Source organism: Tasmannia lanceolata, unplaced genomic scaffold (genome assembly GCF_043159265.1).
Source record: "Tasmannia lanceolata isolate RefF3 unplaced genomic scaffold, GAP_Taslan_0.1 ptg000013l, whole genome shotgun sequence".
Classification (NCBI taxonomy): domain Eukaryota; kingdom Viridiplantae; phylum Streptophyta; class Magnoliopsida; order Canellales; family Winteraceae; genus Tasmannia; species Tasmannia lanceolata.
In genome coordinates, this window is record NW_027518690.1 from 2,650,565 (window position 1) to 2,669,756 (window position 19,192).

General features: G+C 38.4%; 2 protein-coding genes and 1 pseudogene across 3 annotated transcripts; 1 reads left to right on the plus strand and 2 right to left on the minus strand.

The window, feature by feature from the left end:
- The first annotated feature begins 1,478 nt into the window (after nt 1-1,478).
- LOC143889504 (putative carboxylesterase 2 pseudogene) lies at nt 1,479-2,881 on the plus strand (annotated as a pseudogene).
- Nucleotides 2,882-5,865: 2,984 nt separating this feature from the next.
- Nucleotides 5,866-9,956, minus strand: LOC143889505 (patatin-like protein 2). Of its 2 annotated transcripts, none has more exons than XM_077393747.1 (7): nt 9,841-9,956; nt 9,032-9,213; nt 8,582-8,768; nt 7,809-7,970; nt 7,245-7,547; nt 6,400-6,575; nt 5,866-6,309 (listed from the first exon to the last, which is right to left on the minus strand). In XM_077393747.1, exons 2-7 carry the CDS (start codon nt 9,130-9,132, stop codon nt 6,231-6,233), a joined length of 1,008 nt encoding a protein of 335 aa, XP_077249862.1. In that variant the 5' UTR covers nt 9,133-9,213; nt 9,841-9,956; the 3' UTR covers nt 5,866-6,230. The 2 variants fall into 2 exon arrangements, with proteins under 2 accessions (XP_077249862.1, XP_077249861.1); XM_077393746.1 differs by lacking the exon at nt 9,841-9,956 and adding an exon at nt 9,612-9,743.
- A 4,076-nt stretch (nt 9,957-14,032) lies between these two features.
- Nucleotides 14,033-17,881, minus strand: LOC143889506 (patatin-like protein 2). Its single transcript, XM_077393748.1, has 7 exons — nt 17,663-17,881; nt 17,084-17,265; nt 16,633-16,819; nt 15,854-16,015; nt 15,290-15,592; nt 14,534-14,721; nt 14,033-14,443 (listed from the first exon to the last, which is right to left on the minus strand). The coding sequence occupies exons 1-7, from the start codon at nt 17,792-17,794 to the stop codon at nt 14,365-14,367; spliced, it is 1,233 nt and encodes a 410-aa protein (XP_077249863.1). The 5' UTR covers nt 17,795-17,881; the 3' UTR covers nt 14,033-14,364.
- Nucleotides 17,882-19,192: the final 1,311 nt, after the last annotated feature.

Sequence of the window (19,192 nt, forward strand, 5' to 3'; positions counted from 1 at the left end):
TTAGGTGCCTTAGATGGGTCCCACTTAGGTAGATTAAATTAGTTTATAACTTTATATTTGGTGGTAATCTCTCTCTGGTTGTTTGAATGAAGGGCGCCCTTGCAAAAATCAGATTCAAGGGCGTCCCCATTGGTTAATTTCTCCAAAGTCAACACAGTTTCCACATTTTCTCCACATTTTCAGGCACCATCCTCTTTTTTCCCACAATCTTAAATGCACTTTTGGTGAAACTGACCAATGAGGGCACCCTTCATTCTATCGTTGCTCTTTCTATAATGCGGAAGTAGACACCCTTGCCAAGAAAGGAGTCTTTCGGGCCGCATTTGAGTGCTTTGACTATCTACCTCCTTGAATTATTGTACTGCTATCTTTGTTCCTTCAGGACCACCTCGGTTCTGTTTATATATATATATATATATATATATATATTCTATTGCCCTTTTCAAAAAAAAAGCATGCAAGTAGATTTTTTTTATCAAAAAGAGCAATGATAGATACAAGGGAGCCCTTGCATAAAGAGCCGCAAAAGGGCCCTTGATTGGATCCACGTCATTTTTAGTTACATTTTAAAAGCAGTTGAAAATGTAAAATTAGTTACATTTTATGACGTGGATCCAATTAAGAGCCCTTCTATGGCTCTTTATGCAAGGACTCCCTTGTATCTATCATTCCTAAAAAAAAATAAAAAAAAACAAAAAAAAACAATGAGGATACTTGTTCTGTCTCTGTGCACAAAGGAGGGTCAATCAGGCAAGAAGAGGGGCATGATTACTATAGAGCATTACTGCATCACTAGCATGATAACTGAGCCCATGCATTCTATTAATTCATCCAAAAAATGAAAAGAATAAGGAAAAAAAAGGGTTGGGTAAACCCAGAACCGAACCGATCAAGTTCGGGTCTGGTTTAGTTTTGTTCGGTTCCAATGGTAAGTGGTTCGGTTTTGGCTCCAAATTCTAGGAACCAATAGCAATTGGTATAGCCATAACCGAGCTGGACCATGTCCACCCCTACTCTCCACTCCAAAATCTCCATGAAGATACGGCTAAAAATATCTCCAACATAATCTCAAAAAATTGGCTAAAATATTTCCAACATAAGCCTAAAAGATTTCAAAAAAATCATCTAAAAAACAACCTAAAGTAGAGGGGCATTTAGTCATTTTGCAAAGACGGTTCCAAGGTTGCTGCCTTTTACAGGATTCCAACAATCCAACTTCATTCAATCACGGCGTTGACTGTAAACAGTTGGCCCTTCCATCAATCCAACGGCTATAATGATCCCATCAGCAATTTTCAGACCATCTACAAGCTTCCACAAGGCTCACTCATTGATGGGTCCCACTTTTCCAAACATGTGCCCCATACTTGTCTCAGCCCTTAAAGATAATACTTTGGCCCATAGTGGCATAAATGAGGGAAACAGAAAAGCCCCACTAACTTCCATTCACTGAATCACTCTACATAAAGCGCAGTGATATACTGATATCTCCCCCTCCTGTTGTTTGCATATAGTTTCAAAGCTCAAAGAAAACGTTAAAAGCGGTGAATTTATCTTTCACGAAAAACGTTAAAGGGGGGATTTTATCCATTCAGGGGGCGGGGATAGCACTCCCTATATCAAAACCAAAGACGAAAAGCCTTTTGTTTCCCACACATAAGTTAACAACCTCACCTTCCTTATCCCCCATCTCTTCATCTTTCTCTTCTTCTTTTCTTCTCTTTTTCCATGGATCCAAGCAAAGAAATTGCCCATGAATTCCCTTCTCTCCTTCGTGTGTACAAAGACGGGCGCATAGAGCGTCTCATCGGCACACAAGTAGTCCCACCGGGGCTCGATCCCAAAACCGGCGTCATGTCGAAAGACGTCCTCGTTGTTCCAGAATCCGGTGTCTCGGCACGTCTCTACATCCCTAAACTTTCCGGGGGGACACCGAAGAAAATCCCACTCCTAGTTTACTTCCACGGCGGAAGATTCATGAAAGAAAGCCCTTTTTCACCCTTTTACCACACCTACCTCATTTCCCTAGTGGCCGAGGCCAACGTTGTTGCTGTCTCGGTCGACTATAGGCTGTGCCCCGAGCACCCTATAACTGCCGTCTATGACGACTCGTGGGCCACCCTCCTATGGGTGGCCTCTTATGGTCCTAGTGGACCCGGTGGGCCCGAGTCTTGGATCACAGATCACGTCGATTTTGATCGTGTCATGATTGCGGGGGATAGTGCGGGGGCCAACATTACCCACCACATGGCAATGAAGGCCCGGCCCGATGGATTGGGCCATGGGGTGCACATTAAGGGTGCAATTATAGTGCACCCATACTTTTGGGGGTCCGACCCGATTGGATCCGAAGGGGTCGACCCATCGAAGAAGGAAATGGTGGACGGCCAATGGTTGTTTGTTTGCCCGTCTAACTTAGGGTGCGATGATCCGTTGATCAACCCGGTCGCACCGGGTGCACCTAGCCTGTCGGGCTTGGGGTGCACCCGGGTCCTGATTTGCGTGGCGGAGAAAGACGTATTTAAAGATAGAGGGCAGCTTTACTATGATGCTTTGAGGGCGAGTGGGTGGACGGGAAAGGTGGAGTTCTTTGAGACGAAATGGAAGGATCATGGGTTCCATCTTTTCAATCCGGATTGTGAGGAAGCTGGGGTGATGCTGAAACGTTTGGCTTCTTTCATGAATGATTTGTAAGTTGTTGTTCCTTCATAGTTGTAGTTTTATGTCCTTGTACTGTTTGGTGAAGCAGAGGTTGCTTTTTTTTTTTCTTTTTTTTTTTTTTGGGAAACTGAAAACAGTTTAGCTGTTTTTAATAGTGGTCTTTAATGTGCAGCTATGTGATGGTTCATTTTATAGAATGGATACATATATTTCAGTTGTATTTTTGTGGCTATGTGTTAGGTGCCTAGATAGGTCCAACTAAGGTAGATTAAATTAGTTTATAGTGCACAAAGGAGGGTTGACCGCTTTGGGTTCATAATAATAAGTATCTATAATAGAAAGAGCATTGATTGGATGGATATGATATTTCCACCCTATTTCCCTTTATTTTCAGTTTCACCTTATGTAGATTTAAAAAGACTTCATTTCGAAGATAAAAAAAACTGACAAAAAAGAGGAAGAAATGCTTTCAAAGCCTCAAAGGAGTCAAAATGCTGAAAAGTTGGGTAGAAATATAATTTCCTTGGACCACGGGATCAATTTAAACTGGCTCTAGTTCGTTTAGAAATTGTGGTTCGACACAATTCATGCCATTCCTACATAGCATTTTGATCTTTGAACTGCATTGGTAGCCTGGTAGGGACAGTGGCAGAGGAATTTTTTTTTTTTTTTTTTTTCCAATTCAATAACAAATCTATGGCTTTAGGGAAAACTGAAAATGAAAGAATCCTAATCGTATTACCATGCTTTTTAATTTCTTGATTTCTACCTTTCATGTGACAGGGTAGAAATCAAGATCCACAAATCTGGTAGACTTGCATGGAAATCTTGTCTTGATGCACCAAAATTGATCATGATCCGATTCATTTGTGACATATGTGATTGGAGATCGGCCTAGCCGATCCAATGGGTCAAGATATAGTGCCAACAAAAGGCCATAAGATTGAGGTGTATAAAAAAATCAACAGCTTAAACACATCTTCAGGATAACTTTCATCATGCTTGATCAAAGGTCTATATTCATCTCAACAATCACCAGCTTAAAGACATCTTTAGGATGTCTTTTTCATCATGCTTTATCAACGGTCTAGAATCATCTCAACGAGGGTAGGATCAGGGGTAATAGGGCCAGATTTGTCAATGCCTACAATTTCATGGACCCAGTCACCATATACATGGCTGAATGGTCATTTTCCTTAACAAAAACAATGCTCGTCTTAAAATATATTCCCCCACAAAAAAGTAGTAAAAAATATAGGGAAACGATAATTGCATCCCTTTTGATCACTAGGGACACCCAGCAGCAGTGTATCAATTACTGCAGAGGGGCTGATGACATATACTATCGGCCATGGTTTTAAATTTCGGTTTCGGTACCCGTTTCGGACCTCACCGAAACTGAAATTTCGTCCGAAATCCGAGGATATATTAAAAATAATATGTTATTTATTACAAAATTTCGGCCGCAATTACCAAAATTTCGGTAATTTCAGTCGAAAATTCAGGAAAAAAAAAAAAACGAGATTTTTTATGATATGACAACTTGGCTGAATATCTCTCCATAATCAAGCCATTCTCATTGCACGAACCCCTTAACAATTAAAGCATGCCTTGACACATATAATGGTATTGTCAGCACAATGTTTGATCTTTTAAATACATTTACACCTCGTAACATTCTTTTGATCAAGGGACAGGTTGCCATGTGTCATTCTTGAATAACACATTGAACGCTTCTTGCAATGTGAGATAGAAGAAGGACCTTCAATTTCTAGTCCCCATCCTTCGAATGAGTGTACATAATATGGGTATTAATTCGTGGTGATTTGTCGTAGATCAGGTGGAGGGTACCTCATAGGGGTGAGACAATGGAAGATTGGCCACAATAGCATAGGGACGAAGGGCCAATCAAAGTCGGCACTGGCTAATTTTCTTCTTGTTTTTGGCTATATTTGCGTATAATCAATAGTTCGATACTTCTCTTTTTTTTATGGGCAAGCTGGGGTTTAGCGGGGACCCCTACCGGTTTATTTGATAAAGAGAAAAGATGATACAATAAGAGCACAAAAACCAAACCCAACTCGGAAAAAGCGAGAGAGGAAGAACAAAAGCTCGGCACATATGAGCGACAAACACAAATCCTAAGATATCAGAAGCTCAATACTTGTGAAATACATAATCAGCTAATTTGGAAGGGGTATGTTGGGCTATTTGTGAGCGTTTTGACCTGGCCAAATTTTCTTGTGAACTTCCTCTTTGCCCACACATTCTTCATCGTCGTTCCTCTCTAACTCATCATCTTTGCTTTGCTTTCCCTCTGCCTCACCATCTTTATCCGGAGGCTTACTTGCCATGATTCGAGGACATAAACTTGGGGATTTAATGTTCTCCACCATGGCAGCTGACCATTTAGTCTCATCTTCCATGTGTTCACTTTCTACCTCTTCCATTTAGGGTTGAGAAGTACTTCCAGTTGGGGTCTTGAGTTCAATAGAGTCTGGTAAAGGAAGATCTTTTACTTCAATTTCAACACAGAAGTGACAATAATTCAGCCGAGATCCCTCAGCTGTAGGGGAATTCGCTATTCAATAGTTCAATACATAGTATGTACTAATTTACTTAAAAAGGCACCATATGAATTCGCTAATCCTCTATTCAATTCCCTTTACCAGTGTTTAAAAAACCCTTGACTCGGCAAGGAACATGCCCGAGTCAACTCCTTTTTATCTCGGCCGCGTTCCACGTTGCACCACATCCGTGTTCCGCATTTGGCCCTACATAGTCAATAAACTCCTTCGACTCTCCCGAGTTATGACCTTGTCAACCGTGTCAACAACGTTCTTGGCCGCGTCCGCGCCGAGTCGACAAGGATTTTTCTTGGCCGCATTCTGCGTCAAATCCGCATTTTTAAACACTGCCCTTTACACTTTAGACAAAGGTCTCTTACCAACGAAATTTATAAGAACCTAAAAACAAATTCTTGTTTGATTCACCCTCAGTAGAATTATCGAATAGAATAAAAACAATCACACAACAATTTAGAATACAGAGAATTACATATTTTGATCCAATCCTTTCTTGAATCAAGAAGAAAGATTGATCCTGAGAATGTTAGAATGGGAAAGAAGACAGAAAAGAAAGAGACAGAGCAGGAGAAACGAGAAACAGAGTAAGAGAAAAAGATTTTTCTTTATTCATTGCCTCAATCGTTAACTTCCTATCTAGTTATAGACTGAAAATTCAGTTTGGTACAACTGTCAATATCCTTTTTTGAAGAAGTACAACTGTCAATATCCTAACAAACTAATATTCTCTTTCTGGTAATTGTAAAAGACATCAGCTAAGAAGACTACTAAAGAACTGTATTCATATTACAACTAATTGCTAATGTAATCTTTCATCCATGCAGGTTGCTGTCTCATCCTTGGTTCCTTCTTTCTACCATGTTGTTCATCTTGACTTACCACTTCCTCTTCCAAGCTACCATCTTCTGTTACCTCATTGCTCTGGTTTATTACTTGCTCAATCTCAACTCTGTTGCTATCATATTTTTTGTTGACAAAATAATATCAAATATATTTGTCTTTTTTGGTGTGCGGCGATCTCATATCTCGAACTCTTTTTTCGTCTGAAAGTTGTTTTGCAAACCTGTAAATATTTTTTCAATACAAAGATTAGCGAAATAAATAAAATATAATTATAGTAATAGAAAGGCTTAGGAGGTATTTTTAATTTCACCTTATGAGAGCTTGTTCATTAGAGCCTAAATGCCCCACGGCTTCACAGAGTCCCTTCTCTAGGTTCACTCTCGAGACTGATTTCTTCAATAGTTCTTCACCAATCTTCACAAGATTCTCCATGTTTTCCTCAGTGGCAATATCAACTGATGAAGCAGGACTGCTTAATGTATCATCCTGTATTTTTGTTCAGGAGCGTTATCAATAATTCATTCAAGAGGTTGTTGTTTTAAGACCTAAGTGTGCCTTCATTGATTATGGGCCAATTGATTGTCTAGATTGAAGAAGAAGATTATAAGTAATTTTACCAGAAATACCCATAATCAAAGAGTGATTATAAGGTTAATCAGGTTATTAGTACATATCTTAATTAAATTAATGGATATGAGTAGATTAGGCCTTGTTTGTTTTGGATTTTGGAAATTGATTTTGAATCAAAAATTGAATATTTGATTCAAAATTGCATTTAATTTTGAGTCCAATAATCAATTCTGGACTGAAAATCAATCCTCAAAATCCAAAACAAACAGGTCCTTCACTTAGCCCAACCACATCCGGTTAAGGTAGTTAATTAATTAAGCTAAATGTGATTTGACAAGACGTTAGAGTTCTATAATGGGCATAACTATAAAATGGGATTTTCTATGTGTGCACCCGTGCGTGTGTGCCCTCTCAAGTCTCTCCTCCTTCCTACTTCTCAGCTCTTCTTTCACAATTGGACCCATGAATATTTCATAGAATAATTTTCCATGGATGCCAAAAATACCCCTCAAGTAATCAACATGATTATATGTGCCAGATATTATTATTCCTATCTAAGAAATTCAACAAAGTATGGAAACTTACTTCAATCCGGAGATAGTTAGATTCAGAATGAAGGGCTTGAAAAAGAACAGAAATGTGAATGTCAACCATATCTTCACTTGCTTTAGTGAACACATCCACTATAGGAGTGGAACCACCGCTAAGCAACCAGCCTAGAACACCCCACTTGCTTGCATGTTCTGCATCATATTGCTCTTCCTTCTTAGCCGAACCAGTTCCTAATGAGATGACTAAAAATCTGCCATAATCCATAGGTTTAATAGGGAAGAAATCTGGGTTCCCTCTGAATATCTCCTTTGTCACTTCACCCATTGCAACCAATGCCTGAAACCAGGATTCAAACAATTAAATATATTAAGAACCTGGTTTGGACTTCAGTCATTTGAGAAATTTTTAGAATTAACTGGACATTTTTTTCGAATTCCAAAAAGAAACTATCGCTTAGGCCAGTTCGTTTAAAATTATTACAACCAATTGTGAGTGCCAAACCGATTATTGGACTCAAAATTTAAATGTAATTTTGAGTCCCATAATAGGTCTCTCACTCATAATCTTAAACGAACAGGGCCTTAAAGAAGCACTTACTGGATTATTAGCAGCTACACCACCGTCTATGAGGTTGAAGTCCCTTGTTTTCCCTTTAGAATCTTTGGTTTGGAAATAATGTGCAGGAAAGTAAGTAGGAGCTGCAGATGTACTGATGCTGATATCTGAGAATAAAGCATCCAGGGTTGGGTCGGAATTTGCCTGTACTAAGAGAAAGTCATGGTTAGATTATTGAATATTGAACAGTAAACAAGATATTTATGTGCAGAAGTAAAAGATAATGTTACATTATAATAAGAGATTTGCTAGCGTTCATCGCATAGCGTCCATCGCAGCTGGTCTGTTGTTGCATGCCAGACCTGCCACACAGGCTCACTTTACAGCAGCTTTTGTCTTCATTCATGAGGTGGCTCATCTGGCATGCAACAGACCATCTGCGATGGACACTAGCAAATCCCTTATAATAAAATGAATTAATTAAGTTGACTATTATGTTATTTTAATTTAGGGATTTGAACGGATCCACCTCGGATAGGATCCATCTATGTCAAGGGAGAGAAAAAGAGAAAGGTAGACAAGATATTTATGTTTAGAATTAAAAGATAATGCGTTTTTTTTTTTATGGGTAAGCTGGGGTTAGGCAAGACCCCGACCAGAATTCATTAAGAGAAAAAAAAGATATACATGAGGATTGAAAACGAAACCCTATCACAAAGAGGATGTTCATGAACTAGGAATTGAATTGAAATTTGAAAATGGAAAATGGGAAAGAGAAGAAATGGATAATATATTTGTGAAAACGAGATAAGAACCTCATAGGAGGAGAAGATGGTCGGTTGAAGTCGCTTGATATCAAATGTTGGAATAGCGACATGAGTCAAAGCTTGGCTCAACTTGGTGTTTCCTAGTTTTTCCTTGACAAGGCTATGAAGATACTTTCCATTGTATTTAGGTCCAATTATTGCTTTTAAAATCTTCGTAACCGGAGCAAAGAGGCCTCTGCAATTACAAACAAAGAAAAGCGCATGTTAGATAATTACTAAAGGGGATCCATTGCTCAAACACAGTTTATTCATGGTTACTTGATATATTTTATCGGGGTGGAACTTGGGTCGATTTTTGGGAATTCGGGTTGAGCTTTTACCATAAAATTGGGTTGGTTCGGGTTGTTTCTAATTCATTTTATAGCAAAAGCTCAATCTGACCCGACCCAAATTGCACCACTAATGTTTTAGCACCAAATAAAATCCTCATGGTCTTACCCCGACTGTGGGAAGATTTTCGGGGAATGTTCGAGGTAGAAATCCTTGATATCTTTGGCCGCATATAGAGGACGATTATCTTCATTTGGTGCCGTTAACATGGCAACCACAAGGCCGCCCGTGCTTGTCCCTGCAATCACATCAAAATAGTCCACGATTCTTGCACTCTCACCATCCAGCTCCTGCTCCATAACACACCCAATTAAAACCAACAAGCAAAATTGTAAGAAACATACTATCGTATTATTGATTAGCTAGATTTAAGTTTGAAACTTGATGAATCCGGTGTTTCAAAATGTGGTTGCAGGCCAAAACACGGTCAAAGCAAATCCTTGTCAATTGGGTACAATGCTATCAATTACTCAGTTGATAGGGTCATAATTAACTCGAGTCAAAGGAGTTTTGATTAACTTTGTAAGGAGTTTTGATTGACTTTGTAGGGAAAACACGGACTTGGACAAGAACTCGGGTAAGGTGAAAGGGAGTCAACTTGGGCGAGTCGACAATGATGTAGGAAAGTTTTGAAACAATGGATGAAACTATGACAGAGCTCTGTGGCCGGGATTTGTTGAGTTATAACCTGAAGTTGTGACTCAAGGAAGCTAAGAATAGTTGCAGGGATGACACCTCTGATTCCTCCCCCATCGATGCTCAAAATAGTGATTAGGTTTCCATAAGTTGGAGGTTGGATTTGCGATGATGTTCGTTCCATGACCGTTTATGGCGAAAGTAAAGAATAAGATGGTGTATGGAAATAAAGAAGATGGGAGTTTAGAAATGTTAAAGATGTTTTAGGGATGAATGAGTACTTGTAGCGTGGAGCCGACGAAGGAAGATTCTATGATTCTTCATGCAAATCAGACGCCAACCCTGAAGTCCATCTTTGAATTGTTCATTTGTTTTTTTGACGAAAAATATTTCTAATTCAACTGCATAATTTAAGTTTCTAGAATAAGAATTATGGCCTTGAAACTGAGTTTGCGATTAATCCAAATTGTAATGAGGTCATTTGGTGAAGAAGGTTAGATGTCTTCATGTTTTGAAATGTAGTTGGGGACTGTTTAAGGAGTTAGGTGGTCTTCCATAATAGTACTAATTAATCATGAGTTCATTGAAATAGTATGATATTATTAAAATCAATCTAATCACACGTTGTAACTATAGGAATTTTTTTTGGTAACTCTTAGTTACATATGAACTGATTAGTATCATAGAAGCCCATACAGTGAATAAATAATAGTATATTGAGCATTTCTACAATTTATAGTGAAGAGAAGAGATACTTCTAGCCCCACATTTGTATGTCTTCTTTCTGAAATTGCATTTTCATGGGAAGAGAAACAAATGGGAGTCTGAATGCAGTCGTTTTAAAGAGAAGAACAAAGGGGTGGAAATATCATTTCCGGATTGATAGTTATACATGTGATTATTTTTAGAAAAAAATTCAAAATGGGTGTCAACATGAAATATTCAACAAGGGTGTGCGATTCAAGCATTTCAACCATGAAAGCAAAATATAATATTTAAATTGTCATCTCCAACATTAATCTTCTATATTTCATTTTGTTTTTCGAGATTTTACTCTTAATAACTTTATATGAAATTTCTTAATCTTATAACCTTTTAGATTACACCTGTTTAAATTTAAATTCCATAAGTTGATGTTTTCTTCTGTTCTCATCTACACATCATCAACTTGCCATGTGCCATTCTTGAATAACACATTGAACTATTCTTTCAATGTGAGATGCAAGAAGGACCTTCAATTTCTAGTCCCCATCCTTCGAATGAGTGCCCATAATATGGGTATTAATTCGTGGTGATTTGTCGTAGATCAGGTGGAGGGTACCTCATAGGGGTGAGACAATGGAAGATTGGCCACAATAGCATAGGGACGAAGGGCCAATCAAAGTCGGCACTGGCTAATTTCTTCTTGTTTTTGGCATATATTTGCGTATAATCAATAGTTCAATACTTTTTTTTATGGGTAAGCTGGGGTTTAGCGGGGACCCCTACCAGTTTATTTGATAAAGAGAAAAGATGGTACAATAAGAGCAGAAAAACCAAACCCAACTCTCAACAACCGAGAGAGGAAGAACAAAAGCTCGGCACATATGAGCAACAAAGACAAATCCTAAGAGATCAGAAGCTCAATACTTGTGAAATACATAATCAGGTAATTTGGAAGGGATATGTTGGGCTCTTTGTGAGCGTTTTGGCCAAATTTTCTTGTGAACTTCCTCTTTGCCCGCACATTCTTCATCGCCGTTGCCCTCTAACTCATCCTCTTCGCTTTGCTTTCCCTCTGCCTCACCATCTTTATCCTGAGGTTAACTTGCCATGATTCAAGGACATAAACTTGGGGATTTAATGTTCTCCACCATGGCAGCTGGCCATTCAGTCTCATCTTCCATGCGTTCACTTTCTCCCTCTTCCATTTCTTCTAGTAGAGTGAAGCTATTCTGAATCTTGAAGGTGTGTCCTCCGCACGAATTTGCCCGAGGGGGGGCAAACAACTCATCAAATTTGTGAACCTCAATTACAGTTCCCATGTAGGAGATTTCAGATATTTTAAGTTTTCAAGCTCATTGTTTTAGTTAGGCTCTGTTTCTTTCGAGTAAAATGGACGTAAAACAAATTTTATGCGTCGAAAGAAATGAAGCCTTAAGAATAGTTCCACACAATCACAACTTGCAGAACTGCTTAAGGACTAGAAAATTTTCCAGGCTCAAATGGTATTATATGATCCACCACAATCACAAAGATCCACGTTTAAAATTTTAGACAAAAATGGATCCAAAATCAGCACTGAAAATCAACTTTTATGTGATGTTTTCATATAAGACAAAAATGGAGTGTTGTTATTAAAATCAACACACCATTAATAAGTCTTTTATTTACATGGTGCTATTCTAAAAACATCATAGGTGTTTTTAAAGTGGAGTGCTGTTATCAAAATCAGCAAACCAATAATAAACCTTTTATTTAGGCAAATGTTATCAGCACTACTGTATTTTGATGATGGCACTCCTCACTTTATTAAAAGTACGGTATGGCCCTCACCATAGGATGATCCAAACCGTCCATTAGATGGGCCACAGCCTAAGTAGGTTGTGCCCCAAAAATCATTTCATAAGTTGATCTTAACCCTAAGATTAGGTGTTTTTTAAGACCTTAACAAGGTTTGTTGTTTGGCAAAGGGCTACTGACATTTCTAGAAAGATGAGATAAAGCAGGTGCAGCCTAGTTCCAAATATGCCGAAAACGACCTCTGCCCCTTTCTAAAGACTAAAATAATTGAAAAGTTAGTGAGTGGAAAGGGCATTTTTGGTAATTTCAAAACGTCTAGAAATTTTTCTCAAAATTTTCAGAGGGGGCAATTGCGCCTTCCCCCTCCCCGCCCCCCGCCCCCCCCCCCCCCTTGCGGCTCCATCCCTGAATACATAGTATGTACTAATTTACTTAAAAAGGCACCATATGAATTCGCTAATCCTCTATCCAATTCCCTTTACCGGTGTTTAAAAACTCCTTGACTCGGCAAGGAACTCCCCGAGTCGACTCCTTTTTATCTCGGCCGCGTTCCGCATTGCGTCACATCCGTGTTCCGCATTTTGCCCTACATAGTCAATAAACTCCTTTGACTCTCCCGAGTTATGACCTTGTCAACCGTGTCAATAGCGTTCTTGGCCGCGTCCGCGCCGAGTTGACAAGGATTTTTCTTGGCCGCATTCTGCGTCAAATCCGCATTTTTAAACACTGCCCTTTACACTTTAGATAAAGGTCTCTTACCAACGAAATTTATAAGAACCTAAAAACAAATTCTTGTTTGATTCACCCTCAGTAGAATTATCGAATAGAATAAAAACAATCACACTACAATTTAAAATACATATAATTACATATTTTGATCCAATCCTTTCTTGAATCAAGAAGAAAGATTGATACTGAGAATGTTACAATGGGAAAGAAGACAGAAAAGAAAGAGACAGAGCAGGAGAAAAGAGAAACAGAGTAAGAGAAAAAGATTTTTCTTTACTCAGTGCCTCAATCGTTAACTTCCTTTTTTTTTTTAAAAAGGGCAACAGAATATATATATATATATATATATATATATATATATATATATATATATATATATATATATATATATATATATATATATATATATGTAAAAACAGAACCGAGGTGGTCCTGAAGGAACAAAGATAATACAAAGATAGCAGTACAATAATTCAAGGAGGTAGATAGTCAAAGCACTCAAACGCGGCCCGAAAGACTCCTTTCTTGGCAAGGGTATCTGCTTCCGCATTGGCTGATCTCCTGACATGGCGAAAAACTATTGAGGAGCCCTTAACCCTGTCCTCTATTTCCTCTAAGAGAGGCAAAAATCGCCAAGGGGGAGAAGCGTTACCCGAAAGCCAGCGAATAACATTTAAGGAATCCCCTTCGACGATAATTTTGTCGCACTCTAGACGAGGCATCAAGAGAAGCCCGCTATGAACGGCTCGGACCTCTGCCTCGTTTGAGTCTGCCACTCCGATAGGCCCCGAGTAGGCCCAGAGGACTTCCCCTTTGTGGTTTCTACATAACCCCCCTACTCCTGCCATTCCTGGATTGCCGATAGATGATCCGTCAAAGTTAAGTTTCAGGGACCCCGGAGGAGGAGGAATCCAGGAGGGGAGGATTTTCACTTTGGTAGCCGATTCCAAGCATATGATTGACCATCCTTCCCAGAGGTCGAAAGCTGAAACAAAACGAAACAGAGGAAGGCTTCGAGCCCAGGATATGACCGCAGCTATCAACTGAATATAAATCCAATAGGGAGATCTAGCCTTCCCTTCAAAGATACGAGCATTCCTCTCTTTCCACAAGAACCACCATGAGGCCAGGAGACACATCTTCCACAGCGTTCTGCCTTTCCTTTTCCAAGGAGTCCAGGCCCAACTCTGAATGAATTCAGCCATAGAGTTGGAGGGGACCCAACTGATTATAGACTGAAAATTCAATCGTTAACTTCCTATCTAGTTATAGACTGAAAATTCAGTTTGGTACAACTGTCAATATCCTAACAAACTAATATTCTCTTTCTGGTAATTGTAAAAGACATCAGCTAAGAAGACTACTAAAGTATTCATATTACAACTAATTGCTAAGTAATCTTTCATCCATGCAGGTTGCTGTCTCATCCTTGGTTCCTTCTTTCTGCCCTGTTGTTCATCTTGACTTACCACTTCTTCTTCCAAGCTACCATCTTCTGTTACCTCATTGCTCTGGTTTATTACTTGCTCAATCTCAACTCTGTTGCTATCATATTTTTTGTTGACAAAATAATATCAAATATATTTGTCTTTTTTGGTGTGCGGCGATCTCATATCTCGAACTCTTTTTTCATCTGAAAGTTGTTTTGCAAACCTGTAAATATTTTTTCAATACAAAGATTAGCGAAATAAATAAAATATAATTATAGTAATAGAAAGGCTTAGGAGGTATTTTTAATTTCACCTTATGAGAGCTTGTTCATTAGAGCCTAAATTCCCCACGGCTTCACAGAGTCCCTTCTCTAGGTTCACTCTCGAGACTGATTTCTTCAATAGTTCTTCACCAATCTTCACAAGATTCTCCATGTTTTCCTTAGTGGCAATATCAACTGATGAAGAAGAAGAAGTTGTTGTTTTAAGACCTAAGTGGGCCTTCATTGATTATGGGCCAATTGATTGTCTAGATTGAAGAAGAAGATTATAAGTAATTTTACCAGAAATACCCATAATCAAAGAGTGATTATAAGGTTAATCAGGTTATTAGTACATATCTTAATTAAATTAATGAATATGAGTAGATTAGGCCTTGTTTGTTTTGGATTTTGGAAATTGATTTTGAATCAAAAATTGATTATTTGATTCAAAATTGCATTTAATTTTGAGTCCAATAATCAATTCTGGACTGAAAATCAATCCTCAAAATCCAAAACAAACAGGTCCTTCACTTAACCCAACCACATCCGGTTAAGGTAGTTAATTAATTAAGCTAAATGTGATTTGATAAGATGTTAGAGTCCTATAATGGGCATAACTATAAAATGGGATTTTCAAGTCTCTCCTCCTTCCTACTTCTCAGCTCCTCTTTCACAATAGGACCCATGAATATTTCAAAGAATAATTTTCCATGGATGCCAAAAATACCCGTAAGTAATCAACATGATTATATGTGCCAGATATGATTTTTCCTCTCTACGAAATTAAAAAAAGTATGGAAGCTTACGTCAATCCGGAGATAGTTAGATTCAGAATGAAGGGCTTGAAAAAGAACAGAAATGTGAATGTGAACCATATCTTCACTTGCTTGAGTGAACACATCCACTATAGGAGTGGAACCGCCGCTAAGCAACCAGCCTAGAACACCCCACTTGCTTGCATGTTCTGCATCATATCTCTCTTCCTTCTTAGCCGAACCAGTTCCTAATGAGATGACTAAAAATCTGCCATAATCCATAGATTTAATAGGGAAGAAATCTGGGTTCCCTCTGAATATCTCCTTTGTCACTTCACCCTTTGCAACCAATGCCTGAAACCAGGATTCAAACAATTAAATATATTAAGAACCTTGTTTGGGCTTCAGTCATTTGAGAAATTTTTAGAATTAACTGGACATTTTTTTTGAATTCCAAAAAGAAACTATCGCTTAGGCCGGTTCATTTAAAATTATTACAACCAATTGTGAGTGCCAAACCGATTATTGGACTCAAAATTTAAACGTAAATTTGAGTCCGATAATAGGTCTCTCACTCATAATCTTCAACGAACAGGGCCTTAAAGAAGCACTTACTGGATTATTAGCAGCTACACCGCCGTCTATGAGGTTGAAGTCCCTTGTTTTCCCTTTAGAATCTTTGGTTTGGAAATAATGGGCAGGAAAGTAAGTAGGAGCTGCAGATGTACTGATGCTGATATCTGAGAATAACGCATCCAGGGTTGGGTCGGAATTTGCCTATACTAAGAGAAAGTCATGGTTAGATTATTGAATATTGAACAGTAAACAAGATATTTATGTTCAGAACTAAAAGATAATGTTACATTATAATAAGAGATTTGCTAGCGTTCATAACATAGCGTCCATCGCAGATGGTGTGTTGTTGCATGCCAGACCTGCCACACAGGCTCACTTTACAGCAGCTTTTGTCTGCATTCATGAGGTGGCTCATCTGGCATGCAACAGACCATCTGCGATGGACACTAGCAAATCCCTTATAATAAAATGAATTAATTAAGTTGACTATTATGTTATTTTAATTTAGGGATGTGAACGGATCCACTTCAGATAGGATCCATCTATGTCAAGGGAGAGAAAAAGAGAAAGGTAGACAAGATATTTATGTCTAGAATTAAAAGATAATGCGTTTTTTTTTATGGGTAAGCTGGGGTTAGGCAAGACCCCGACCAGAATTCATTAAGAGAAAAAAAAGATATACATGAGGATTGAAAACAAAACCCTATCAGTCTATCACAAAGAGGATGTTCATGAACTAGGAATTGAATTGAAATTTGAAAATGGAAAATGGGAAAGAGAAGAAATGGATAATATATTTGTGAAAACGAGATAAGAACCTCATAGGAGGAGAAGATGGTCGGTTGAAGTCGCTTGATATCAAATGTTGGAATAGCTACATGAGTCAAAGCTTGGCTCAACTTGGTGTTTCCTAGTTTTTCCTTGACAAGGCTATGAAGATACTTTCCATTGTATTTAGGTCCATTTATTGCTTTTAAAATCTTCGTAACCGGAGCAAAGAGGCCTCTGCAATTACAAACAAAGAAAAGCGCAGGTTAGACAATTACTAAAGGGGATCCATTGCTCACACACAGTTTATTCATGGTTACTTCATATATTTTATAGGGGTGCAACTCGGGTCGATTTTTGGGAATTCGGGTTGAGCTTTTACCATAAAATTGGGTTGGTTCGGGTTGTTCCTAATTCATTTTTTAGCGAAAGCTCAATCTGACCTGACCCAAACTGCACCACTAATGTTATAGCATCAAATAAAGTCCTCATGGTCTTTACCCCGACTGTGGGAAGATTTTCGGGGAATGTTCGAGGTAGAAATCCTTGATATCTTTGGCCGCATATAGAGGACGATTATCTTCATTTGGTGCCGTTAACATGGCAACCACAAGGCCGCCCGTGCTTGTCCCTGCAATCACATCAAAATAGTCCACGATTCTTGCACTCTCACCATCCAGCTCCTGCTCCATAACACACCCAGTTAAAACCAACAAGCAAAATTGTAAGAAACATACTATCGTATTATTGATTAGCTAGATTTAAGTTTGAAACTTGATGAACCCGGTGTTTCAAAATGTGGATGAGGCCAAAACACGGTCAAAGCAAATCCTAGTCAATTGGGTACAATGCTATCAATTACTCAGTTGATAGGGTCATAATTAACTCGAGTCATAGGAGTTTTGATTAACTTTGTAAGGAGTATTGATTGACTTTGTAGGGAAAACACGGACTTGGACAAGAACTCGGCTAAGGTAAAAGGGAGTCGACTTGGGCGAGTCGACAAGGATGTAGGAAAGTTTTGAAACGATGGATGAAACTATGACAGAGCTCTGTGGCCGGGATTTGTTGAGTTATAACCTGAAGTTGTGACTCAAGGAAGCTAAGAATAGTTGCAGGGATGACACCTCTGATTCCTCCCCCATCGATGCTCAAAATAGTGATTAGGTTTCCATAAGTTGGAGGTTGGATCTGCGATGATGTTCGTTCCATGACCGTTTGTGGCGAAAGTAAAGAATAAGATGGTGTATGGAAATAAAGAAGATGGGAGTTTAGAAATGTTAAAGATGTTTTAGGGATGAATGAGTACTTGTAGCGTGGAACCGACGAAGGAAGATTCTATGATTCTTCATGCAAATCAGACGCCAACGATGAAGTCCATCTTTGAATTGTTCAATTGTTTTTTTGACGAAAAATATTTCTAATTCAACTGCATAATTTAAGTTTCTAGAATAAGAATTATGGCCTTGAAACTGAGTTTGCGATTAATCCAAACTGTAATGAGGTCATTTGGTGAAGAAGGTTAGAGGTCTTCATGTTTTGAATTGTAGTTGGGGACTGTTTAAGGAGTTAGGTGGTCTTCCATAATAGTACTAATTAATCATGAGTTCATTGAAAACTTAGTTATATATGAACTGATTAGTATCATAGAAGCCCATACAGTGAATAAATAATAGTATATTGACCATTTCTACAATTTATAGTGAAGAGAAGAGATACGTCTAGCCCCACATTTGTATGTCTTCTTTCTGAAATTGCATTTTCATGGGAAGAGAAACAAATGGGAGTCTGAATGCAGTCGTTTTAAAGAGAAGAAAAAAGGGGTGTAAATATCATTTCCGGATTGATAGTTATACGTGTGATTATTTTTAGAAAAAAATTCAAAATGGGTGTCAACATGAAATATTCAACAAGGGTGTGCGATTCAAGCATTTCAACCATGAAAGCAAAATATAATATTTATATTGTCACCTCCAACATTAATCTTCTATATTTCATTTTGTTTTTCGAGATTTTACTCTTAATAACTTTATATGAAATTTCTTAATCTTATAACCTTTTAGATTACACCTGTTTAAAATTCTACACATCATCAACTTGCCATGTGCCATTCTTGAATAACACACTGAACGCTTCTTGCAATGTGAGATGCAAGAAGGACCTTTAATTTCTAGTCCCCATCCTTCGAATGAGTGCCCATAATATGGGTATTAATTCGTGGTGATTTGTCGTAGATCAGGTGGAGGGTACCTCATAGGGGTGAGACAATGGAAGATTGGCCACAATAGCATAGGGACGAAGGGCCAATCAAAGTCGGCACTGGCTAATTTCTTCTTGTTTTTGGCATATATTTGCGTATAATCAATAGTTCAATACCTTTTTTTTATGGGGAAGCTGGGGTTTAGCGGGGACCCCTACCAGTTTATTTGATAAAGAGAAAAGATGGTACAATAAGAGCAGAAAAACCAAACCCAACTCTCAACAACCGAGAGAGGAAGAACAAAAGCTCGGCACATATGAGCGACAAAGACAAATCCTAAGAGATCAGAAGCTCAATACTTGTGAAATACATAATCAGCTAATTTGGAAGGGATATGTTGGGCTCTTTGT

Coding starts and splice junctions, on each gene's coding strand:
- LOC143889505 (XM_077393746.1), bottom strand. CDS start 9,743: ATGGAACGAACATCATCGCAAATCCAACCTCCAACTTATGGAAACCTA. Junction 8,769..9,031: donor AAAATCTTCCCACAGTCGGG/GTAAGACCATGA, acceptor TTGTAATTGCAG/AGGCCTCTTTGCTCCGGTTA. Junction 7,548..7,808: donor GTGTAGCTGCTAATAATCCA/GTAAGTGCTTCT, acceptor TCCTGGTTTCAG/GCATTGGTTGCAATGGGTGA.
- LOC143889506 (XM_077393748.1), bottom strand. CDS start 17,794: ATGGAACGAACATCATCGCAGATCCAACCTCCAACTTATGGAAACCTA. Junction 16,820..17,083: donor AAAATCTTCCCACAGTCGGG/GTAAAGACCATG, acceptor TTGTAATTGCAG/AGGCCTCTTTGCTCCGGTTA. Junction 14,444..14,533: donor AATGAACAAGCTCTCATAAG/GTGAAATTAAAA, acceptor AAATATTTACAG/GTTTGCAAAACAACTTTCAG.